Source organism: Oryctolagus cuniculus, chromosome 12 (genome assembly GCF_964237555.1).
Source record: "Oryctolagus cuniculus chromosome 12, mOryCun1.1, whole genome shotgun sequence".
Lineage (NCBI taxonomy): Eukaryota > Metazoa > Chordata > Mammalia > Lagomorpha > Leporidae > Oryctolagus > Oryctolagus cuniculus.
The window spans coordinates 109,129,701-109,155,690 of NC_091443.1; the positions used below are offsets into that span (position 1 = coordinate 109,129,701).

The 25,990-nt window shown below is 56.9% G+C and overlaps 1 protein-coding gene across 4 annotated transcripts in view; it reads right to left on the reverse strand.

Annotated features, from left to right (window-relative positions):
- The window catches only part of ARID3B (AT-rich interaction domain 3B), a 46,693-nt gene extending 22,065 nt beyond the window's left edge, over nucleotides 1–24,628 (reverse strand). For 2 of the 4 annotated variants that reach the window (XM_070054685.1, XM_070054682.1), the window contains exons 1-2: nucleotides 24,472–24,628; nucleotides 22,204–22,786 (exon numbers count right to left, since the gene is read on the reverse strand). In XM_070054685.1, coding sequence (XP_069910786.1) covers nucleotides 22,204–22,704 — 501 coding nt within the window. In that variant the 5' untranslated portion in view covers nucleotides 22,705–22,786; nucleotides 24,472–24,628. Of the gene's footprint in view, nucleotides 1–22,203; nucleotides 22,787–22,983; nucleotides 23,047–23,759; nucleotides 24,323–24,471 lie in introns of those variants that run through there. The other 2 variants (XM_070054684.1, XM_070054683.1) reach the window with 2 other exon arrangements.
- Nucleotides 24,629–25,990: the final 1,362 nt, after the last annotated feature.

The window sequence follows — 25,990 nt, forward strand, 5'->3', positions numbered from 1 at the left end:
CGGACAGCCAGACTCCTAATACGTCTCTCTCTCTCACACACACACACACTCACACACACACAGGGCCAGACTCCTAATACGTCTCTCTCTCTCTCACACACACACACTCACACACACACAGGGAGCCAGACTCCTAATACGTCTCACACACACACACACACACACACACGGAGCCAGACTCCTAATACGTCTCTCTCTCTCTCTCTCACACACACACACACACACACGGAGCCAGACTCCTAATACGTCTCTCTCTCACACACACACACACAGAGGAAGCCAGACTCCTAATATGTCTCACACACACACACACACACACACACACACGGAGCCAGATTCCTAATACGTCTCACACACACACACACACACACACACACACAGGGAGCCAGACTCCTAATACGTCTCACACACTCTCTCTCTCTCACACACACACACACAGGGAGCCAGACTCCTAATACGTCTCTCTCTCACACACACACACACACAGGAAGCCAGACTCCTAATATGTCTCACACACACACACACACACACACACACGGAGCCAGATTCCTAATACGTCTCACACACACACACACACACACACACACACAGGGAGCCAGACTCCTAATATGTCTCACACACTCTCTCTCTCTCACACACACACACACACAGGGAGCCAGACTCCTACACACACACACACACACACACACAGGGACAGCCAGACTCCTAATACGTCTCTCTCTCTCTCTCTCTCACACACACACACACACAGGGCCAGACTCCTAATACGTCTCTCTCTCTCTCTCTCTCTCACACACACACACACACAGGGCCAGACTCCTAATACGTCTCTCTCTCTCTCTCTCTCTCTCTCTCACACACACACACACACAGGGAGCCAGACTCCTAATACGTCTCACACACACACACACACACAGGGCCAGACTCCTAATACGTCTCTCTCTCTCTCTCTCTCTCTCTCTCTCTCTCTCACACACACACACACACACACACACAGGGAGCCAGACTCCTAATACGTCTCACACACTCTCTCTCTCTCTCTCTCTCACACACACACACACACACAGGGAGCCAGACTCCTACACACACACACACACACACACACACGGACAGCCAGACTCCTAATACGTCTCACACACACACACACACAGGGAGCCAGACTCCTAATACGTCTCACACACTCTCTCACACACACACACACACTCACACACAGGGAGCCAGACTCCTAATACGTCTCTCTCTCTCTCACACACACACACACACACACACAGGGAGCCAGACTCCTAATACGTCACACACACACACACACACACTCACACACACACAGGGCCAGACTCCTAATACGTCTCTCTCTCTCTCTCTCTCACACACACACACACAGGGAGCCAGACTCCTAATACGTCTCTCACACACACACACACACACACACACACACACAGGGAGCCAGACTCCTAGCAGGACTGTGACGGGGAAGGCTGACTTCTTGTCCCAGTGGCCCCATCGCATGGGATGCAGCAGAATCTGTGAACGGTGCTGAGCTTGCAGTCCAGAGGGGAGAGCGGCAGATGAAATACCAATCACCCAGCTGCGATTGTGTGTGTGTAGAAAACTGTTATTGTTTTCCGGATTAACCGCTGATTCATCTGTCAAGAGTTATCTGTAGGGGGCTGGCGCTGTGGCACAGTGGGTAAAGCTGCCGCCTGCAGAGCCAACATCCCCTGTGGGCGCCGGTTCCAGTTCCAGCTGCCCCACTTCCGACCCAGCTCTCTGCTATGGCCTGGGAAAGCAGTGGAAGATGGCCCAAGTCCTTGAGCCCCTGCACCCACGTGAGACCCAGAAGAAGCTCCTGGCTTCAAACAGGCGCATCTCCGGCTATTGTGGCCAACAGGAGCGTGAACCAGCGGATGGAAGATCTCTGTCTCTCCCTCCCTCTGCCTCTCCTTCTCTCTGTGTAACTCTGACCTTCAAATAAATAAATACATCCTAAAAAAAAAGTTTTCTGTCACTGTCTCCGGCCGTGCGGGTGGCTGTCCCTTCAGTGGTGAAATGCACCTTCCTGCCCCTCAGTGACACCGGACAGGGCCAGAGCCAACTTCTGCACGTGGCACTGGAGACTGGTGAGGGAAGCCAGCAGTGGTCACACCTGGAATCAGTGCCAGAACAGGGGAGCCACCTGGGCACCGGTGGATCTGGGGTGAGGAGAGGAAGGCGAGTACAAGAAAGGGACGCTCTGCCCCAGACAGGAAAAAGCTGAGCGGGGCTCCGGCTGCCAGGAGCAGGCTGGGGAGGGCTGGGACCCAGGAAGGCTGCCCTGGGCCTTTTTGCTTGGATTTGAAGGGAAAAAACAACAAGCAGCAGCCCAGACCACGCCTCCAGGATCTCAGGAGCCAGGCTGCATTCCTCAGAGCTGCGCCTCCCCAGAGACGGGAGTGCCTGACTTTAGAAGCAATTAAGTATCTAGGCTATTTTAGGATTACTCCTTGACCACCTGGAATATCTTATTAAAGCCCAGCTCAGATGTCCAAAGCAATTTTAGTTCCCATTCCTCACTCCTGCCCAGGCAGCAGTTAACCCTTTCCTGGGGATGAGAGCACGGGGCTCAGCCACCGCCGATTCTTGCAAAGAGCCTCGAGTGAAAACTGAAAACCAGGTGGCCACGGTGTCCACAGTGCACCCCAGGGCCAAGGGTCCTGCGACTTCCTAGGCCCGAATCTCAGGGCAGCCGTCGGGAAAACACCATGCCTGCAGGGGGCACAGCCCAAGTCTCTGGCTTGGACAAGAGAAGCCAGAGCCCGGTCCAGGGGGAGCTTGGAAGCCAAGCGCAAGCTGGCAGCTGGGTGTGGGCAGTCCTGTCGGCCGCAGCTACAGAGGGTGGGAGCACCACAGAACGACGCCCCCAGTCACTACTGACCCCAACACCAGTCAGCAGAGCACAGGAGGCTCTGGCCAGCTCTGTGAGTGTCCCCCGCAACACACACGCCTGGATGACGTGGTGACGCTCCTCCAACTCCCAGATCTCAGCACAAAGAGAAACGCTCTTTGCCCTGCCCCGGTTTTAGCTGCTCCCAGGTGTGACGGGCAGGATTACAGAGATACTGTTGTGAGCCACGCTGTGGGACTCCAAACCCTCTTGATAAGATCAGGATTACCGCCCCCCCCCCCCCCCCCGCCTCCGGCCCAGGCCGCGGAAGCTGGGCTGTAATTATCAGATGCACACCTTCCGCCGCCAGGTCACGTTAGCAGGAACCAGAAAGAGCTTGTCCACCTACTACTAGCAATGGAGATCCATTCAAACGCGGTGGCCTGGAAAAAGTGCTAAGGGCCACTTCTCTGATTAGGCTGAATGGGAAGGGCGGGGGAGGGGAGCCAGGGTGGGGTCCCACCTTCCCACCCAGGTCGAGGGAGAACAGGAGGAGGACACCCAGGTCTGGGCAGCCCGGGGAAGTCCCCGCTCCTTCCCTCTGTGGGACCTGGGCTGGCAGCACCGTGGCTTCCACAGTGGCCGCGGTGTCCACTCACACACAGGGCCTCACTGAGGGCCGCGGGGCCTCCATGAGGACGGAGATCAGGCCCGAAGAATCGGGAAGCTGGCTGAGGACAAGCTCCACAAAAGGTTCAGTCAACTTCTAAACGACACATTTTCTTCTGAGAGATTCATTTATCTGGAAGGCAGAGTGAGCGACAAAGACATCCTCTGTCCACCAGTTCACAACAGCCAGTGCTGAGCTGATCCAAAGCCAGGAGCCCTCACTCCCCCGGGGTCTCCCACGTGGGTGCAGGGCCCGAGCAGCTGGGCCACTGCCGCTGCTCTCCGGGAACATCAGCAGGAGCTGGATCAGAAGTGGAGCAGCCAGGACCGGAACCAGCAGTGCTCGGATGGGCTTGACCACAGCACCGCAGCGCCAGTCCCTCCCCCCACACATGGTAACTGCAGCGGAAGAACAGACTTTGACCAGTGCCATCGCGGGGATGGGCGCTGTGGCCCGGCAAGTCCCGCTGCTGCGGGAAGCCGCATCCCACGCCGGCTGCCAGTTCGAGACTGGGCTTCCCCGTTTCCAATCTGCTCTCCTGCTGATGCACCCCGGGAAGCAGCAGGGGACGGCCCAGTGCTTGGGCCCCTGCCGGCCATCTGGAAGACCTGGACTGAGTTCTGGGCTCCTAGTTTGGGTCTGACTCAGCCCCAGCCACGTGGGCATTTGGAACGCTGAACTAGTGGGTGGAAGGCATCTCTCTCTTTTCAAGTAGACAAAAATAAGCAACAAAAAGGGAGGGGGGCTGCGCTGTGGAGCCTGTGCAGCCGCGCAGCGACAGCGTCCCACATGAGCGCCAGTCCCAGTCCCGGCTGCTCTGCTTCCGATCCAGCACCCTGTTAATGTGCCTGGAAAGCAGAAGACGGCCCAAGTGCCTGGGCACCTGCCACCCCTGTGGGAGACCGGGAAGGACTTTCAGGCTCCTGGCTTCAGCCTGGCACAACCCCGATCACTGTGGCCAATCTGGGGGGTGAACCAGCAAGATCGCTCTCTGTCTCTCCCCCTCTGTCAATCTGTCTTTCCAATAAATAAAATGAATCTAAAAATCTTTATTGACATGCTGTCATTAATTACTTTATAAAGCGAGAAAACATCCCTCCTTCACTTTCCAGTTCGGGATCCCAGGGCAGGTGTCCCGGGCAGGGTGCTGGCCCTGCTGCGGATCCCCGGAGCGCCTGCCAGGCCTTCTCCAAGGCCACACTGTGTGCCTGGTGCTGGCAGGGCGTGCCGACGTCGAAAGCGGCTGTGCCTCTGCAGGCAGGAGCCTCCCACCAGGAATGGTGTCTGGTTCTTCCACGAGGCTCCTGACCAGCCGACGGCCCGGCAGGTGGTGAGGACACAGTGAAGAACAAGCCGACAGGAGCGGCAGCAGGACGGACAGGGCCCGGGTGAGGACTCCGGCGAGGGCAGCGAGAGCACACTGCAGGCTCTGAAGACAGCAGCGGCACTTGCACAGGGCGAGACACGGGAGCTTCGCCAGCAGAGCAGCAAACACAACGGGGTCTCCTGGGCTAACGGGAGTGGTGCAGTGGGAGTCCCCACGTCCCCACAGGGACCCCAGGCAGCATCGCCCTTCTGGGAGCATCAGCCTCACACATCTGCAGCCCACACTGAGTGCCTGGGTTCAAGTTCCGGCTCCTGCTCCTAATTCCAACTTCCTGGGAAGCAGCAGTAACGGCACAAATACTTGGGTCTCCGACACCCAATGGGAAACCTCAACTGCGTCCCAGACTGCTGGCTTTGACCTGGTTCAGCCCCAGCTGTTGTGGGCATCTGGGGAGTGAACCAGTGGATGGAAGATCTCTCCGGGCCAGCGCTGTGGCACGGCAGGTTAAGCTGCAGCCTGTGGCGCCAGCATCCCATATGGGCGCTGGCTCGAGTCCTGGCTGCTCCACTTCCAATCTGGCTCTCTGCTATAGCCTGGGAAAACAGCGGAAGACGGCCCCTCCATCCATGTGGGAAAAAGCTCCTGGCTCCTGGCTTTGGATCGGCTCAGCTCTGGCTGTTCTGGCCATCTGGGGAGTAAACCAGTAGATGGAAGACTTCTCTCTCTCTCTCTCTCTCACACACACACACCCACACCCCTCTCTATCTCCATCTCTCTCTCTCACACACACATACCCCTCTCTATCTCCATCTCGCTCTCTCTCTCTCCCTCCCCTCTGTAACTCTTGCCTTTCAAATAGCTAAATCTTTAAAAAAAAAAAAAAAAAGCCCTCTTTCTGCCTCTCAAGTAAATTGCTTTTCATTTTTTTAAAAAAATTTTATACATTTAAAAATTTTTTAAATTTTTATTTCATTTCATTTGAAAGGCAGAGAGACAGATAAACAGAGATTTTCCATCACTAGTTCATTCCCCAAATGCATGCAACAGCCAGGGCTGGGCCAGGGCAAAGCCAGGAGCTGGGAACGCAGTCCAGGTCTCCCAGGAGTGTGGCAGGGACCCAAGTACTTGAGCCACCATCTGCTGCCTCCCAGGGTGCATGAGCAGGGAGCTGGCCTGGAAGTGGGAGGAGCCGGGAGCCTAGGCACTCCGCTGTGGGAGCAGGTGTCCCAGGCAGCAATGTAGCCCCTGAGTCACTTTCCGAGACGTCCGACCCCCATTCCACACCTTTCCTATTAATCCTAGATGGAGTAAATATCGACACAAGAGAACAGAGCAGTGAAGTGGTAAGAGTTTTTCTTACTAAGCCCCTCCTGATGAGAGAGAACCGCATGTGGAGTTACAGCGTCTGTACCTTCATAGACTAACATGAGAAACACACCTCTAGGCCAGGGCCTCTTCTGGGAGGAGTTACTACCAGAAAGCGACACACAGCACGGGGCAGGCCATTCTCCCAGCAGACACAAAAGGCAAACACATGAAAAGACAGGAAAAACCGACCAGTGTTCACAAGAGTTCAGGAAAACACATCCTTGGTAGCACAGCCAGTTACTACCTTTGGAGGATGACTGAGCACTACATACCCCCCCCCACACACACATCCAGCCTGGAGGACGACCCCTCCCACACCCAGCAGGGCACAGGCTCAGCACACTGGAGGGGGTGGGCGGGTCACCGAAGCCTGCTTTAAACCTGAACTGCGTACTGCGTAGCACGCTCTATCACTCAGCTCCTCGTGAGTGCACACCCACACTGCTTATGTACTTTTCAGATAAGGGATTATAAAGGAGTGGCACACACCTTCACGAACACAACACACAAGGTGGCCGCGGCACCAAGTCAGAGAACAAGCGTAGAGTTCTGAGGGTTGCTGACGACTGTCGTGGCACAGCAGGCTGGGCAGCTGCCCGCAGCACTGGCATTCTATACAGGTGCCAGTTCGAGTCCCGGCTGCTCCACTTCCATTCCAGAGTTACAAAGACAGAGAGAGAGGTCTTGCATCAGCTGATTCACTCCCTGGACGGCCACAGCAGCCAGGGCTGGGTCAGGCAGAAGCCAGGAGCCCAGAGCTTCCTCCAGGTCTCCTACACAGGAGCAGGGCCCCAGCACTCGGGCCATCTCCCACTGCTTTCTCAGGTGCATCAGCAGGGAGCTGGATCGGAAGTGGAGCAGCCGGGTCTCGAACCATGCTTGTACGGGATGCTGGTGCTGCAAGCAGCTGCTGAACCCACTGCAGCTCAACACGGGCCCCTCAGAATAAAGCTGAATGATAAAAACGTTCATGGTTTGCCAGGTGAAAAAAGCTGGGCACACAATTCTATATAAAACTAAAACAAAATCTATGAGACAAATCTTCCTTCAAAATACAGGGAACTACTCACATGTCAGTTATAGCTACGTTACCTAGTGTGCCTGTATTTTCCTGTGCACAGAGGACTACTCACATGTCACAGTTATACCTAAGTTACCTAGTGTGCCTGTATTTTCCTGTGCACAGAGGACTACTCACATGTCAGTTATACCTAAGTTACCTAGTGTGCCTGTATTTTCCTGTGTACAGAGGACTACTCACATGTCACAGTTATACCTAAGTTACCTAGTGTGCCTGTATTTTCCTGTGCACAGAGGACTACTCACATGTCAGTTATACCTAAGTTACCTAGTGTGCCTGTATTTTCCTGTGCACAGAGGACTACTCACATGTCACAGTTATACCTAAGTTACCTAGTGTGCCTGTATTTTCCTGTGCACAGAGGACCACTCACATGTCACAGTTATACCTAAGTTACCTAGTGTGCCTGTATTTTCCTGTGCACAGAGGACTACTCACATGTCAGTTATACCTAAGTTACCTAGTGTGCCTGTATTTTCCTGTGCACAGAGGACTACTCACATGTCAGTTATACCTAAGTTACCTAGTGTGCCTGTATTTTCCTGTGCACAGAGGACTACTCACATGTCACAGTTATACCTAAGTTACCTAGTGTGCCTGTATTTTCCTGTGCACAGAGGACTACTCACATGTCAGTTATAGCTAAGTTACCTAGTGTGCCTGTATTTTCCTGTGCACAGAGGACCACTCACATGTCACAGTTATACCTAAGTTACCTAGTGTGCCTGTATTTTCCTGTGTACAGAGGACTACTCACATGTCACAGTTATACCTAAGTTACCTAGTCTGCCTGTATTTTCCTGTGCACAGAGGACTACTCACATGTCACAGTTATACCTAAGTTACCTAGTGTGCCTGTATTCTCCTGTGTACAAATTCTTATACTTTCCACGTTCTCTAATGAGCCTGAATTCCTTGAACAGTCAGAAAACATAAATACAAGCTATTTTAGTCATGAAACCACTGAGAAAAGATGGTCTTCCCGCTCCGTGTGCACAGGGCGAGGGACTAGGAGTGAGGCTGCCCGGGTTCCCGCTTCCCAGCGTGAGACCACAGCAGCCCGGTTCTGTCACCTCGTCCGTAAACACGACACACACCAAGAGGAGCAGCAAACAGCAGGCTGCCTCACCTGGCCCAGAGAGAGAGCAGAGGAGAGGTCAGAAAGACCTCGCCATTTAAAACACAGAAACACACACACGGGGGCAGGTGTTTGGGCTAGTGGTTACACTGGCGTGCCTCGGTTGCCGCATCCTGCTACACCCCGGGGGCCGTGGAGGATGGCTTCAGAGTGTGGGTCCCTGCCACCCACGTGGGAGAGCCAGATGGAGTTCCAGGTTCCTAGCCCCGCTGCTGTAGGCGTTCAGGGAGCGAACCTGCATATGGGAGCACTCCCTCTCTCTCTCAAATAAATAAGAATCAAAAACAAGCAAACAAGCAGCGGACAATCCCGAGTCGGCTGTGGAGGAGCTCTGCCATCTCCCTGGCACCCTCCCCGCCCAGAGAAAACCTCCTACGGAGAGGCCAGCCGGAACTGCACACCTGCAGAGAGCAGAAACAAACTGGAAGGTGCAGTGGGCAAGCCGACGTGGGCCGACAGGCTCAAGGGACCTGGACGGAGCTCTGAACAGCAGAGCGCCCAAGGGACAGGAGTCCAGGCTGCAGGCCCCCTGCCTGCCAGGAACCAGGACTGAAATTACTGCACAGAGCCGGAGCCAGGAAGGGCCACATCTGCTTCCCCCATGAGCCGGACCTGGAAAAGCTGCCATTGTGGCCGGCACTGTGGCATCATGGGTACAGCCTCGAGCTGTGACGCCAGCACGGCATATGGGCACAGGTTTCTGACCCGGCTGCTCCACTCGGCCCAGCTCCCTGATAGCGGCCAGGAAAAGGAGAAGATAGCCAACTTCTTGGGCCCCTGCCACCTAAAGGGGAGACCCAGAGGAAGCCCCTGGCTCCTGGCTTCAGCCTGGCCCAGCCCTGGCCATTGTCTCTCCTTTGCTCTCTGTAACTCTAACTTTCAAATAAATAAATAATCTTTGAAGAAAAAGAAAAAGAAAAGCTGCCACGCCCGAGGTCCCCTGTGGCAAGAGTGTCCACAGAAACTCACTGGGCGGAGGTGCAAACTCCAGGTCCACAGCAGAGGGGAGCCCGGCAGGAGCGCTGCCACAGCAGGGCCCCCACGTGAGCACACCCCGAAAAACCAGCAGCAAAAACACCACAACATCGGCACGGCTTGCGTTGTGAGGACGCGTGCTGACAGCACAGTGACTGGAAAGCATCCTGAAGGTGAGCATGATTTAACAGAGGGGCGGGATGCTGACGTCTGCTCAAAGCTGAGCAAGGGACACACTGGTTCTCACCACGCTCTCCGGCTTGCTTGAAATTTCTATATGAAAAAGTTTTAGCAATTTCTTAATAGAAAGCTTTAAAAAGAGGTGTTCAAAGAGCTAAAGGAAAAGAGAAATCATGAAGAGCAGGCAGATTTGTAAAAGGCAAAAATGTCTCAACAATTAAACACAATGATTAAGAAACACATTTTTCAAAAGAGCTATAATAGAATAGAGAGCTGAACCGAGAATTGGCAATCGTGAACTTCCATGTGCAAGTGTTCCAGGATGCAGGCGCAAAAAGGGGTACAGTTCTGAAAGTGAAGATGGCCCACTGGACGGAGACTGGCGAAGAGAAACCAGTGGCCGGGAGCACGCGCTCACACACGCGCATCAGGCTGAGGGAGCAGCCCAGGCGCGAGGAGGGCAAATGCCAGGGGCAGGCATCGCGTGCAAGCGAAACTGCTGCGCACACCAGGGCGGCATGGATTGCGTTGAGTGCTGGTTCCTGCTAAACACCAGAGAAGGCAGCAGAAGACGCCCGGGCCGGCGCCGCGGCTCACTAGGCTAATCCTCCGCCTAGCGGTGCCGGCACACCGGGTTCTAGTCCCGGTCGGGGTGCCGGATTCTGTCCCGGTTGCCCCCCTTCCAGGCCAGCTCTCTGCTGTGGCCAGGGAGTGCAGTGGAGGATGGCCCAGGTGCTTGGGCCCTGCACCCCATGGGAGACCAGGAAAAGCACCTGGCTCCTGGCTCCTGCCATCGGATCAGCGCGGTGCGCTGGCCGCAGCGCGCCGGCCGCGGCGGCCATTGGAGGGTGAACCAACGGCAAAGGAAGACCTTTCTCTCTGTCTCTCTTTCTTACTGTCCACTCTGCCCCTGCACCCACATGGGAGACCAGGGGGAGCTCCAGGCTCTCGGAGTCAGCCTGGCCCAGGCCTGGCCTTTGCAGACATTTGGGGAGTGAACCAGCAGATGGAAGATGCTCTCTTTCTCTCTCTCTCTTGCTCAGCCTTTCAATGAATAAATAAATAAGTAAACAAACATTTTTTAACAAGCAAATCTAAACCTAGAATATTGAAGTGGGAGACTCAAAATAGCAAAGCCAAAAAGAAAAATTTTAAAAAGTATGAGAGAAAAAGATTCACAAAAGTAGTAAGATTGACAAAAAGCCTTCATTGTAAAAACAATGAAATCCATCAACACAGTGTTAAGGAAAGCAAGTCAATACAGACTCTATGGCTATGAACAGCTCTATTCAGCCATAGGAAGACCAATTATTACACAAAAATCTGTGGTAAAAAAAAAAAAAAAAAGTGAAGAAGAAAAGTGGAAAGTGAGCCCAGAAGGAGACAGCGGCTGCATTGATGACGAGAAAAGAAATGCATAACCTTGGTAAATCTACAGAAAAAATGATGGGGCCTGCACTGTGGTGCAGCAGGTAAAGCAGCCACCTGCAGGGCCAGCAGCCCATATGGGCGCCGCTTCAAGTCCTGGCTGCTCCACTTCCGATTCAGCTCCCTGTTACTGCCCTGGGAAAGCAGTGGCAGGTGTCCCAAGTGCCTTGACCCCTGCACCCACGTGGGAGACCTGGAATTAGGTCCTGGTTTCGGGGTGGCTCAACCCCGGCCACTGGTGGAAGATATATCTGTATCTGTGTATCTATCTCTGTCTATCTCTGCCTTGTGAAGAAATCAATCTTGAGAAGACAACTACTGGGAGAAAAGGCCTAATCTGCAGTAAGATTAAAGTAACTCAGAACTAAAACACTGGCCACTGTAAACTGGAAGGTGGGATTAGAGACACAAAAGCTAAAACTAGAATTTCTAAAGTACTAAGGCTTGAAAGTAGTATTGGAAGAATGTAAATTTCAATAAAAAAGCAAGCAATCAGGGGTTGGTGCTGTGGCATAATCGACTAAACCTCTGCCTGAGGCACCAGCGTCCCACATGGGTGCCAGTTTGAGTCCTGGCTGCTCTCTGCTTATGGCCTGGGAAGACAACAGAAGATGGCCCAGGCCCTCGGGGCCCTGCACATGCGTGGGAAACCCGGAAGAAGCTCCTGGCTTTGGATCGGCACAGCTCTGGCCATTGTAGCTATCTGGGAAGTGAGCCAGTGGGTAGAAGACCTTTCTGTCTCTCCCTCTCTCTGTAACTCTACCTCTCAAATAAATAAAATCTTTTTCAAAAAGTAACCAAAGAATAGAAACAGAAAGTATAACTTATAAGACAGAATAAGGACAGCACAAAACCCAACTCATTAAGACAGGCAAGGACAGAGAGAGGGTTCCTGAAAACCCAAAAGCAAAGGGCAAAACAGGTCAAAGGGCACCATTCAGTCCCTGGCAACCACACACTCAGTGACCCCGACAGTGCCACCAGTGCCTGGCAACCACTCAGTGACCCCGACAGTGCCACCAGTACCCGACAACCACTCAGTGACCCCACAGTGCCACCAGTGCCCGGCAACCACACACTCAGTGACCCCGACAGTGCCACCAGTGCCCGGCAACCACTCAGTGACCCCGACAGTGCCACCAGTACCCGACAACCACTCAGTGACCCCACAGTGCCACCAGTGCCCGGCAACCACACACTCAGTGACCCCGACAGTGCCACCAGTGCCCGGCAACCACACACTCAGTGACCCCGACAGTGCCACCAGTGCCCGGCAACCACACACACTCAGTGACCCCGACAGTGCCACCAGTGCCCGGCAACCACTCAGTGACCTCGACAGTGCCACCAGTGCCCGGCAACCACTCAGTGACCCCACAGTGCCACCAGTGCCCCGCAACCACACAGTGACCTCGACAGTGCCACCAGTGCCCGGCAACCACACAGTGAACCCCACACACACTCAGTGACCCCCACATACACTCAGTGAACCCCTCAGTGCCACCAGTGCCCGGCAACCACTCAGTGACCCCACACACACTCAGTGACCCCCACATACACTCAGTGACCCCCACATACACTCAGTGAACCCCATAGTGCCACCAGTGCCCGGCAACCATGCGCACTGCTAAGCTAACAAGTATTAAGCAGGAAGAGGCGGCTGCACACTGAAGTAGCACTGTAGCTGACGTCTCCCTCTGAGACCGCACAAGGAAGTCAGGACAAGGAAGAAGATCCGTGCAGCCCAGTTACGCAGCCTGATGCGATGGACACAAGGCCCGGCCCCACCGTGAGGGGAGTGTCCGCTCTGTCCCAGCATGCAGGGGACCTAGGGACAAGCACACCCAAGTCCCGGGGAACGGGCATCGCAGCAGTCCTCCACCAACACATAAGGAAGCTACAGGCTGACACTGGAGACAAGACGTCGAAGTGTGTGGGACACAGCAAAAGACAGACCCAAAGAACAGGATACACATCATCAAATGCATTCGGTAAGGAACAGAAATTTCAGGAAGCGTGTTAAACATACAACTACAGCGGCTTAGAACAGAACAGACACAGGCACAAAAGGGAGTCAAAGGGAGAGAGGAAGACATCGGGAGGGGAGCAGGGCTCCTGCCAGCACGGGTACCACCGCCGGCGCCCTGCGGTGCCACACCACGTTACCGGGGGGAATGGACACAGTGCAGGAGGGATTGCTCCTGTACACTTCCTACAAGCCCAGGTCAAGCTACAGTTATCTCAACAAAAATTTCAGCAAAGAAAACAAAGAACACAGCCAAAATCCCGAGCACGACACCAGCAGACGCTGGCGAGGACGCACAGCGCCGCAGACAGGAAGGACAGCGAGGTGCTGTCTGCAGAAAACCTCCTCTCACCTCACCACCCAGCAACGGCGCACCTGCTGCTTACCCAAACGCAAGCAAACCGTGGCCTGACAGTTAAGCCTCCACCTGTAACACCAGCATCCCAGATGGGCACCAGTTTGTGTCCTGGCTGCTCCACTTCTGATCCAGCTCCCTGCTAATGGCCTGGGAAAGCAGCGCAAGATGGCCCACGTGCCTGGATTCCTGACACCCTTGTGGGAGACCCAGATGAAGCTCCTGGCTCCTTGCTTCAGCCTGGCTCCGCCCTGGCCATTGTGGCCACCTGGAGAGTGAACCAGTGGATGGAAGACCTCTCTCTCTAACTCTGATTTCAAATAAATAAAGGCTGTGGTACACAGAGAACGGGGTTCCTCAGCGCTGACAGATGAATCCCAAGCCGTGAGAAGACAAGGAGCCTTACACGCATTTACCAAGACAAAGCTCAACGGAGACCCACATCCTGGGTGCTCCCAACCCAATGTTCTGGAAAAGGCAAAAGGACAGACAGTGAAGCCATCAGTGGTCGTCAGGGCAGAGGAGCGGAGGGGGACAGAACAGGGAGCCCAGAGGGTTTGCGGCTCTGAACTGCCCTGTGTGACCCTGTAAGGGTGGACACTCATCGTCCACATTTGTCAAAACCCACAGAATGTACACTAAGCATGCAAAATATGGACATGGGGTGGCTATGTCCTGGCTCACTGTCCTAGGACCTGTGTCAGTGTGGGGTCACTGTCCTGGGCCCTGTGTCAGTGTGGGCTCACTGTCCTGGGCCCTGTGTCAGTGTGGGGTCACTGTCTTGGGCCCTGTGTCAGTGTGGGGACCTGTGTCAGTGTGGGGTCACTGTCCTGGGCCCTGTGACAGTGTGGGGACCTGTGTCAGTGTGGGGTCACTGTCCTGGGCCCTGTGTCAGTGTGGGGTCACTGTCTTGGGCCCTGTGTCAGTGTGGGGCCCTGTGTCAGTGTGGGGTCACTGTCCTGGGCCCTGTGACAGTGTGGGGACCTGTGTCAGTGTGGGGTCACTGTCCTGGGCCCTGTGTCAGTGTGGGGTCACTGTCCTGGGCCCTGGGTCAGTGTGGGCTCACTGGTTACAACAAATGCTCCCTCTGGTGCAGGATTTTGAAGAAGGGGGGCGTGGGAATATCGTGAGGGGCAGCAGGTGTGGGAAATCTTTGTACCTTGCATTGAATTTTGCTGAAAACCTAAAACTGCTCTAATAAAGTCTTATAGACATAAAACACAGCCCCACACACACACACACACACACACACACACACACACACAGAGTAAGTGACGAGAAAGTGGCAGAAACACACATTTCCGGGAGCCTGGTGTGCAGTCACGGCACTGCCCGCTGAGGCCCGTGTCCTCTCGGAGGTCACCCTTTGGTCTGGGAATTGATGCACAAACCATGGAAACGAGGCACGAGGTCCGCTGACCACATAAAGGGGGAACCTGATCCACACTGAGCGTGAACGGCGCTGAGACAGGGGCGGGCAGAGACCAGCATGCCGAGCGCAGCGAGCCTGGGCAGGAGGCAGATTACAGAGACAAGGCTGCAGAGCGGGCAGGGTCAGATCACCAAGGGCTCGGATTCAATCCACAAGGCAGAGTTAGAGAGAGAGATCTTCTAGCCACTGGTTCACTCTCCAGATGGCTGCAATAGCTGGAGCTGGAGCCAGGAGCTTCTTCCAGGTCTCCCATACGGGTGCAGGGGCCCAACACTTGGGTCATCCTCTGCTGCTTTCCCAGGCCACAGCAGAGAGCTGGATCGGAGGAGGAGCAGCCAGGACAGGACCTAGTGCCGATGTGGGATGCCAGCGCCGCAGGCAGAGGACTAGCCTACTACACCACAGCACTGGTTCCGGTTTTGGATCTTATAACTGGAGCAGCTGACGTCATAATTGAAGGGTATTCAAGGAGTAACATCTGATTTTTTTAAAGATATTTTATTTATTTATTTATTTATTTTGACAGGCAGAGTTAGACAGTCAGAGAGAGAAAGACAGAGAAAAAGGTCTTCCTTCCGTTGGTTCTCCCCCCAAATGGCTGCTACGGCTGGTGTGCTGCGCCGATCTGAAGCCAGGAGCCAGGTGTCTCTTCCTGGTCTCCCATGCGGGTGCAGGGCCCAAGCACTTGGGCCATCCTCCACTGCACTCCTGGGCCACAGCAGAGAGCTGGCCTGGAAGAGGGGCAACCGGGACAGAATCCGGCGCCCCGACCGGGACTAGAACCCAGGGTACCGGCGCTGCAGGCAGAGGATTAGCCAAGTGAGCCATGGCGCCAGCCAGATATTTTTATATACTTTATTTATTTGAAAGCCAGAGAGCCAGACGGTAAGACAGCAAGGCATCTGGCAAGTGAACGATCCTCCATCCGCTGGTTCAGGCTCCACATGGTTTTAACAGCCAAGGTGGGGCCCGCCAAGGCCAGGAGGCAGGAGTTCCACCCAAGTGTCCCACACGGAATGGAGTTCCAGGCGCCTGGTTTTGGCCTGGGCCAGCAGTGGTGGCCATTTGGGGAGTGACCCAGAGAACAGGAGATCTTTATCTTCCTCTCTCTGTAAATAAAATAAATCTTAAAAAAAAAAAAAAAAAAAAAAAGGCGAGAGAGACGGGAAAAGTATCGCTTCACAAAGCATTCAGGTGCTAATGACAGTGTTACCTAACTGCTGTGTGGTGGCATTCATTTAACAAAGATCTTCCACATGGTATTTTTCTTCTACCTTTGTAGTGTCTTTAAAATTGCCTCCAGAGGATGGTGGGAGACGACCACCATCCTGGAACAAACGAGTGCATGGGTTCAGAGGCTGAGAGAGGCAGGTTACACTGGAGCATGGGGTGGGTGAAGCTGCTGCCTGGGCTGCCCGCACCTCACACTGGAGTGACAGTTCAAGTCCTGCTGCTCTGCTTCCTGACGGCAGACGAGGGCTCAAGTATCCGGGCCTCTGTCGTCCACACGGGAGAACCAGACAGAGTCCAGGCTCCTGGCTTCGCTCTGACCCTGGCTATCGCAGGCAGCTGGGTGGTGAACTGCCAGACGGACGAGTTCTCTGTCTCTCTGCTTTTCAAATGAAGAAAAATAAACACTTAAAAAAATAACATACAAAATTCACGGGAAGTGGAATTAAAAGGTGAGTGCATTGGCACAAAACGGAAACATTTCACAGCACCAGTGCAAGCACGTGGTGGGGCTGGGGCCTAACACCGACGCTGACTTATAGTCACAGGTAACTCGGTGACAGGCACCCAGCACTGACGCCTTCAGCTCCCTGGCTAACCTCCAGAAGGGCATCAGAGCTCACACCAAGCGCGAGGCTGAAGAACTTCTGGGAGAGACGGACGTCTGACCTCATGGTTTAGACACCCACACCCCTCATCGTGGAGCCTGGCTCTGAGTCCTGCTCAACACCAGCGCCCTGCTAACGTGCACCCTGGGAAGCAGCAGGTGACGGCTGGAGCACCTGGATCCCTGCCACCCACGCGACAGAATGAACTTCAGGATCCTGGCTTTGGTTGGGCGACGGCCTGGCCATTGTAGGCACTTGGGGAGCGCACCAGCAGACGGGAGTTCTCCGTCTGTGTGGGAAAAGAAGGGAGGGAGGACAGCCCTACACACAGAGATGGACAGAGAAGACCCTTTGGGAGAGCCGAGTCAGAGATCTGGAATTCTGGATCCAAACTCTCTACTGACCACAGACTGGACACAACTGGACACGGGTGTTAAAGACAGAAGTGAAGAAAACTCAGGGTTGCCAAGCCCCTTGGTTACTGAGACACGGACCAGAGCCTGGGCAGCACCTGATCAAAGCACAGCGCACGCGCTCTCCCTGCTGCACACCTAGAGCAACGCAGCCCCCGCTCACAGGACCACCGCACGGCACCGTGAAGCGGCCGGGGCCTGTCCTGGGTGTCCTGGGTGGGCACTACGAGTCCTTCAGCTGCACCCTGGCCGGGACAGGCCAGCTGCCCTGCCCCAGGCACCACACCCAGAGCCTGTGCCCTGGTTAGGTGACGGTCCACCCTCAGCTACGAACCACCCTGAAGATCCCACGGACATCGGAGACCAGTGGCAGAGCATGTGACAGAACCTTACCAAGAAGTGGGGGACGCCCGCCGCCGCTTCCCCGGGGAAGAGTTCGTACTTTTTAGGAGGCACCGCAGGTGCTGCGGTCACGTACCCTGCACACTGCGGACAGCCTGACTCTGGAGACCGGCGCCCACCAACTGCCCAGCAGGAAGTCACCTCTCACAGCGGGATGGGACAGCAGGAAGTCACCTCTCACAGCGGGATGGGACAGGTTTTGAGTGTGAGGCAGACAACCAAAACAAGATTCCCTGTGCTCAAGGCTGTCCCCTTGGTCGCCTGGTGCCCACCTAACGTGAGGCCTTTCCCTCCTCCTGGAGAGTACAGAGGCTCCTCCAGAGAACCCTGGGGGCGCACGGAGCCGGCACCAGCTGAGGCCCCACGGCTTCCGGGCGTGTGGCGCTGCCGACGCCCTGCTTACCCAGTGCTTAGCAAGTTTAGCAGAGTGAGGAGTTCTTCGACTGCAGACTTTCTGAAGCTGCTCTGCACTGTGAAGCAATTCCGAAGCCATGCCCTGCCAAACCTGCCAGGAGGGCAGGGAAGCTGCGGGCCACGCTGCCTGAGCAACGGCTCTCAGGGCCTGCCCCGAGCTCGCTGTGGCCCCCCCACAGGCTCACCACAGGGACCGACCCCTGCCCAGCCAGCCCTCGTCCTCCGATCCACGGAGGCCGTTCAGGTCCTTCTGGAAGCCTAGCTGATACAGACAACGCCTGAACCGCCCAGGACAGAGGACCACGCGGACAGGCTGGCAGCACGCCCGCCGGCTGCCCTCTGCTCTGAGACGGACGCTCGGCTCTCTGTCTGTCTCGTTTTACAAGAGCTTGCTCGCCTGCGGGGTTTAGCAAGCTGGGCTCGGGGGCCCATCCATCTTCCCGCCACCCCGCTGTCGGAGGACGCTGCACCCCAGTGACCCGGGGCCTTCAGACACAGAATTCCCTAGGAGCTGACTCAAGGAGAACCCAGGAAGCAACGACTTCCCACGTTCCAAGAAAGGACGCCGGCACCAAGGCCAGGCCACGTGCCCTGTCTCCAGCATTCCCGGTGGTGTGCCCGGCCGTGCTAAGCTGCAGACAGTGTCAACCTTTTCACTCTGGTCTGGGAAACACGGATGTTAGCTTCTAACACACAGCACCACGGACCGGGCCCTGGGCTTCAGTAGGCTCAGGGCACAAATGAGCACAACCAAACCCCTGGAGCCGCCACAGTGCAGCCACCCGCCCACCAGCTCCTCGGGGTCCAGGCCCACTTTTAGAGCAGGGGCCTGGCACAAGGTAGTAGCTACAACAGGGGGTTGTTGAAAAGAACAAACTGGATACTGTAACACGTGCACAGTGAGATCTGAGGCCTTTGTAACTACTGCTACACGAGGACACTGTTTCTGTTCTGCGAAGTTAACTACGTAAAGACACAGGACTCAGCACAGGTTTTAAAAAAAGCAAGTCTCAGGGTTTCAGTTTCCACTGGGTCTCCCCAAGGATATTAATTTTTTAATCCTTCCAAAATACAGCTAAAAAAAATGCTTCAAATCCACAAACACATTTTTTTTTACTCTTAAAGCAGGATTTGGACAAGGGAAGAGAGTACAGAACAAAGTGATGCTGAAAAACTAAATTCCAGAGAGAAAGAGGAGGGGCACGCCTCTGGTTTTAAGCAGTGGCTACCCGATGCCCCTCACCAGTTCCCCACCCCCAAGTACAGGCAGAGGGAAATTCGGGGTCAGCATTTGCAAAGCACTTCAGCAGGTGCTCTGCCAGGCGGTCCAGCCCTAGAGGGAAGCCTTGGAACTTGACATGAACGCAGAGGGTTTCAGACGCCAGCAGCCAGCCCTGGGTGCTGAGCCGTGCGGCCGCGGCGCCGGGCCGGGCGCCCTGCCGCGGCGCACACGTGTGTGCCCGCGCACGCCGGTTCTCAAGAGTCTCCTTTCTCAAAGCTCGAACGGCCTGACCTCAACACCTGCTGCACTTCCTGCAGACAGACAGGCTCTGGAGCTCCACTTGTTCCTCGCACGCGGCGGCACTTTCTAGGAACGACCGCACACACGCGGAGGCTGGCCGGCTGCCAAGGCGGGGGCAGCCCAGCCGCCTCGGGCCTGAACTCTCCCAGCGCTGTCAGGGCGGGATCCCGCTACGGGCTGACTCAGCGGCCGCCGTGGAACTCTGCCAACCACACAGGCGTGCGGGGGCTGCCGGCAGCTCACAGATGTTTTGCTGAACTGAAGCAATGAGCCGGCAGGCGGGCCTGGGCTGGCAGCCAGGCGCTGCTGTCGTGGAAGTCGGCCTCCGACTCCAGCACTAGCCGTGCCAGAGCGCCGTGCAGTTCCAGCACCTTCCCCGCCTCAGGGGCGTGTCTGTGTGCCCGCAGGAGAGGGCGGCCCTGGGCCACCACGTGGGCCACGTGCCAGCCCAAGGGGCTGCCTAGTCACTTTTACTCCACAGATGAGAAGACAGGCTCAGCTCAGAGCCCTACCGAGAGAGCAGAGGGGGAACACAGGAAAATGATGCGGCTGGAGGCCCACTGCTCTCAACACTGCTGCCCGAGACCTCGTGCACAGGGCTCCTGGATCCACAAAGCTGGGCTTTCAGGTCCCGACGCCCCGGTCCTGTCTGACTTCTTAGAGGCCCTGTGTGAACCCACAGCTCTCCACAAATGACTTCAAACTAGCACCCTGGGGCCCCGTGAGAGCATGTGCCTATGGAGGGTACCCAGATACTACCAGCTTCCTCGTGACTCCCTGCCTCAGCACCCACAGGTCCCTTAACCTGGCCCGGCTCACTGCTCCCATTCTCTGGCTGAGGAGAAGCCAAGGCAGAAGACGAATCAGAGGGGCTGGCACTGTGGTGCAGGTTAAGCTGCCGTCTGCAATGCCCGCATCCCGTAAAAGTTCCGGTTCCACCTCCAGCTGCTCCCCTTTTTGATCCAGTTCCCTGCTAATGCCCCTAAGAAAGCAGCAAGACGGGCCACGTTCCTGGGCCCCTGCACCCACGGGGAGACCCAGATGAAGCTCCTGGCTCCTGACTTCAGCCTGGCCCAGCCCTGGCTGTTGCAGCCATCTGGGGACTGAACCAGTGGATGGAAACTCTCGCTCTCCCCGTCTCTCCCTCTAACTCTAATTTTCAAATAAATAAATAAATCTTTTTTAAAAAGGCCAACTGTGGGGCTGGTGCTGTAGCACAGTGGGCTAAGCCTCTGCCTATGGCACCAGCATCCCATATGGGTGCAGGTTCGAGTTCCGGCTGCTCCACTTCCGATTCAGCTCTCTGCTGTGGCCTGGGAAAGCAGTGGAAGATGGCCCAAGTGCTTGGGCCCCTGCACCCATGTGGGAGACCTGGAGGAAGCTCCTGGTTCCTGATCAGCTCAGTTCTGGCTGTTGCAGCCATTTGGGGAGTGAACCAGCAGATGGAAGACCTTTCTCTCTGCCTCTCAAATAAATAAAATCTTAAAAAACTTGGCCAACTGCAGAGTCCTGGTGACTTATCTCAAAGGGTGGAGCCTGGGCAATCTGGGTTCTCAACCTCACCTTCAGCTTCTAATTTTTCCTTTTTTAGAAGATTATTTTTTGGGGGCCAGCGCTCTGACGTGAGTAAAGCCACCGTCAGCAGTGCTGGCATCCCACATGGGCATGGGCTGGAGTCCCGGCTGCTCCACTTCAGATCCAGCTCCCTGCTAGTGGGTCTGGGAAGCAGCAGAGAATGGCCCAAGTCCTTGGGCCCCTGTACCCACCTGGGAGACCCGGAGGAAGCTTCCGGCTCCTGGCTTCAGCCTGGCCCAGCCCTGGCTGTGTGGCCATTTGGGGAGTGAACCAGCAGATGGAAGACCTCTCTTTTTGCCTCTCCTTCCCTTAATTGTGACTTTCAAATAAATAAATATTTATAAATAATTTATTCGAAAGAGATGAGGGAGAGGAGACAGAGGGAAGGGGGGGAGGACGAGAGCGAGCACTTCCACCTGCTCTCCTGGGCTACGGTGGGAATACGGAGTCTATCCATCCCCGTTTCTTTTCTTTCTTTTATTTTTTTTTTAAGACTCACTTATTTATTCGGAAGGCAGAATTAGAAGGGGGGGGGGGGAGAGAGAGGGAGAGTCAGTCAGTCTTCCAACTGCTGCTCCACCCCCCAGATGCCTACAAAAGCCAGGGCTGAGTCAGGCCGAAGCCAGGGGCCACGAGCTTCACCGGGTCTCCCGCGCGGGTGCAGAGCCCAGGCCTAGCAGGGAGCGGGATCGGAGTGGAGCGGCGGGGACTGGACCAGCGCCTGCAGTGCCTGCCTTCCTTCCACCACCACCCCGCTCCCCCCACCCCTAGCTCCAAGGAGGTGGGGGCCCTGCAATCACAGGTCCAAGGCTCTCCGCTGGAACACACACAATGCAAGTGCTACTTATCAGCTGCCATCGGCTGCAAAAGAACACAGCGTCCTCGGAGGACCAGGGCCTGGGCGAGCGACGCTGAGCACGCGAGCGCTCTGTCGCTGCTACACAACTATAATTAGAGGCACACATCTCATTTTTAGACACTCGCAACGTTCGCGCAAGCTCACCCTTCCTCTAGAAGGCGGCACTGCCTCGCTCTCACGAGGAACTGGGACGACCTATATTAGGAACGACTTATGCACTCCATTGCTTTCACAGGGAAAGTCCACGGCGTGTTCACGCCGAGGCTGGAAGACCCCCTGGCACAGGCGCTGCCCCCGGCCCTCAGGAAGGACACGTGACCACCGTGGCAGAGACACTGACCTGCTTGAGCTGCTCGTCCAGATTCCAGCTGGGCTGCCCCGCTGTGGCCAGGGCAGGCGGGGCCCGGGAAGCATCTTTGGTATGATCGTCTCTGGCCTGGTGCCCTGGCGCGGGCAGCACGCTGGACGCGGGCGCCACGCGGGGCTCCTGGCGAGCCGCTTTCTGCACGTGGAAGTACCTGGAGGCCGCCTGGGCCTCCTTCTCGGCCTCGGCCTCCCCGTCCGCGTCTGCCAGCCCTCCTTCCTCTTCTTCGGCCTCTGAGTTCACGATGTGCTCGAAGGCGCGGGCCGCGGCCGGGGCCGGGGCGCCTCTGGCTGAGGGAGCCAGGGCAGGGCTGCCAGCCGGCCTCCCGGGCGTGGCAGACAGGAGGGCCGGCTGTGCGGCCAGCTTGTGCGCGTACAGTGCCTGGGCCTCCCGCACCTGCTGTCCCTGCGGCGGCCGGGCATCCATCTGCGGAGCAGCCAGGGGCGGCGGCGGCGGCGGTGGCGGCAGCGGCTCCATCCCGGCTTCCGGGGTCACCCACACACGGGCATGGCTCCGAGCTGGGCGCAGCCTGGCAGGCACACCGGCTCTAGGTCTTAACCTGTAGAAAAAACAACTACGTAAAACAGGTGTAAAGAGGTGCTCTCCTCTCCGGAACGGCCTGGAGTTCTGACCACAGGCACACGCTCCTGCGCCTGGTTTCCTAAGGTGAGAGAGGTGGAGGTCTGGGCAGCAGGGGAGGGGTGACCAGGATCTCAGAGGGCAATGGGCTGCGTCGCAGCGGCAGTGGCCGGTTACCGAGGGCTTTAAGGAGAGCAAACTGAGACAACATCCAGTCTGTGAGCACCTCATCAAACGGTCCTGAGAAGGCAACCGAGAGTGCAGAATGACGACCACCACAGTGGCCAAGGGAAGGCTCCTGCTACGGGGGGGACAGGCTGACGTTTCCAGGCCCACCGGGGACAGGCCCCGCTGGCCCGGCTGCACACGGAGTTACCAGGCCCACGGGAGCGACTTCTCGCACAGGAAAAGGGAGGCCGAGAAGTGCTCCTGGATGCACCCGTTCCGAACGTCCCCGACTGGACACTGCGGCCCGGCCCGGAGAGTCCAGTTTCAACAACAGGAAAGAAGAAACACGCAGGCAGGCGGGGGTCTCAAATTGCAATCCTCGCTCAAAAACAAACAGAGGGGAATTCCTCTGGAGATTTTAACAGTTAATTAATTTGAAACAGATATCGCTGTGGCCTTCTAAACAAGCTAAAGGCTTCTTTTCCACAGCCGGCCAAGGACGCCCCTGCCCTGACTGGCTCCCGGGACATGGACTCTAGGATGAACACAAAAAGAAAGGGCCAAAGCCTTCTGGGGGCAGGTTTATCTGCATTCTTCCCGGTCGGTCCCCTCACACCCCCTCCTTCTCCACCCCCTTCCGGCCCTCCAGGCCCCCACCCCAGCAAGACTCCCTGGGGTGGGTCTCCCCCAGGCCCCCACATCGGCGGGCATTACAATGCACGGGCAAACTTCAGGGTGAGCAGGCCTGGCCGCCCGGCTCCGGCACACAGGCTGGGACTTGATACCTGCATTGTTCCAGCGTTTAGGGCCGAAAGGGGGGAAAAATGTCTTTAGCATCTTCAAAAATTCATGAGGAAGTAATCACATCTCTAGCTATAAAAACTGCTCGGATTTATGAATTTTTTATAGGTTAGAGAGAGAGAGAGGGGAAGAGAGAAAGATACTTTTTTAAAAGCTAGGCAAAAAAAAAAAAGTAGGGATTAAAAAAAAAAAAAAAAAAGCAAAACTCTCGCTGTTTGTCTTCAAAGGGCCGGCTGTGCGAAGACCCGAGTCCCAGCGAGCCTCTCACCGCCCTGACTTCCCCCCGGACACCCGGCCAGGGCCGCCGGTGCCCCCTCCAACGCCGCATCCCTCATCCCACCCCGCGGGCCAGAGAAGAAACGCAGGCGAGCGCTCCGAGCGCGAACGGCCGCAGCCCAGGAACACCGCCCGGCGGTCCCGGCGCCCGGCCGGGCTCCGACCACCTGCCCCGCGGCGCGGCCCCTCCCCCATCGCCCCGAAACTTCGCGGGGCCCCCGGCCCCTCGGCGCCCCCACGCCCAGCCGCACGACGTTCGCCGCGGCCCGGCCTCCGGCCACCCCGCCGCGGCCCCTTGCCCTGCCCACCCCCTCGAACGGGCACCGAGCGCCCCGCGCGCGCGCGCCCCCCGGCTCCCCGCACACCTGCCTCCCCTCCACCTGCCACGGCCCCCCTCCGCCGGGACCCCGCGCCGCTCACCTGCGCGGGGCGCCCGGGCTCGCCCGCTGTGGTGGACGCGGCCGCTCAGGCCCCGGCTCCGCAGCTGCGTCTCGGGCTCCTCCGCGGCCGGGGGCCACAGCCGGGGCGGGGCCCGCACCGGAAGCGGCGCCGCGGGGCCGCCCCGCCGGCCGGGGGCGGGGCCGCGCGGGCCGGGGCGGGGCCCAGGAGCGGAAGCGGCTAAAAAGGGAAGGTGGGGTGGGGCGAGGCGGAAGTGGCGCCTCGGACGGCCCCGCCCCCCGAGTCGTGGGCGGAAGCGGGTGGAGGCGGGCTGGCGCTTCAGCCAATGGGAGAGCGCGGGCGCGGAGGAGTTCCGGTGCGGGCACTTCCGCGGGCAGTTGAAAAGAGCCGGGCTGGCGGCGGGGTTGTCTGGTGGCGGAGGCTGGCGCGGCTTGCGCCGTGAGGCTGCGGGGGCAGGCTGATTAACGACAGGGCGGTGCTGGGGCTCTCCGTCGTGTCGGTCGGTTCCCCGGCTTCCTCCTCTGCGCGCCCCGCGCTGACGCCTGGCTGTCGTCCCTGGAGCCCCCTCACGTGGGCTCGTGTTCTCACCCGGGGGGTCCCCAAGGTGGAGGGCTCCGTGCGGCCTGAGGTCGCCTGTGGATCTATGCGCCCGGCCCTGGTCTGGCTTCTGCTCTCACACCCTCCCAGCCCCAGCCCGCCAGAAACGGCGGAACGCCCCTCCTCCGAGCCCCCGAGCGTGTGCGGCCCCCTGAGGACTTGCAGCGTAACTGTTGTTTTGCTTTATCTCAGCCTCCCAGCCGTTGAAAGCCTCTGGTTATCGCTGCCGATCCGTTAACCCCGCCCCCCACTTCCCTCCCTCCTGCGGGGAGGGGATGCGGTCTCTCCCTTCCCTCTCTCTCTCCTCTCTCTAAGATTATTTATTTGAAAGGCAGAGTTAGAGACAGAGATCTTCCATCTGCTGGTTCACTCCCGGAAGCCAGGAGCTTCCTCCTGGTCTCCCACGTGGGTGCAAGGGCCCAAGGACTTGGGCCATCTTCTACTGCTTTCCCAGGCCACAGCAGAGAGCTGGATCGGAAGTGGAGCAGCTGGGACTCGAACCGGCGCCCATATGGGATGCCGGCGCGTCAGGCCAGGGCTTTAACCTACTTCGCCACAGCGCCGGCCTCATAAATAAATCTTAAACCTCAACTGGTCAGAAATTTCCTATATTTCAGGTCAACTTGTCCTCCACTATTTCGGCAAATCCCTAACCCTTCACTTCCTGTCCACTTCCTGATTATCTTGCTAACAGAAAACGCAGAACACTCTGAAATCTAAAAGTCCACGTCTGTGTCCTCCCATATTCTTCTAGAACTATTCCATCAAAGGTATTGGGGGCCGGCGCTGTGGTGCAGCAGGCTAAGCCTCCACCTACGGCACCGACATCCGGCATCCCATACAGGCACCGGTTCAAGTCCTGGCTGCTCCACTTCCGATCCAGCTCTCTGCTATGGCCTGGGAAAGCAGTAGAAGATGGCCCAAGTCCTTGTGCCCCTGCACC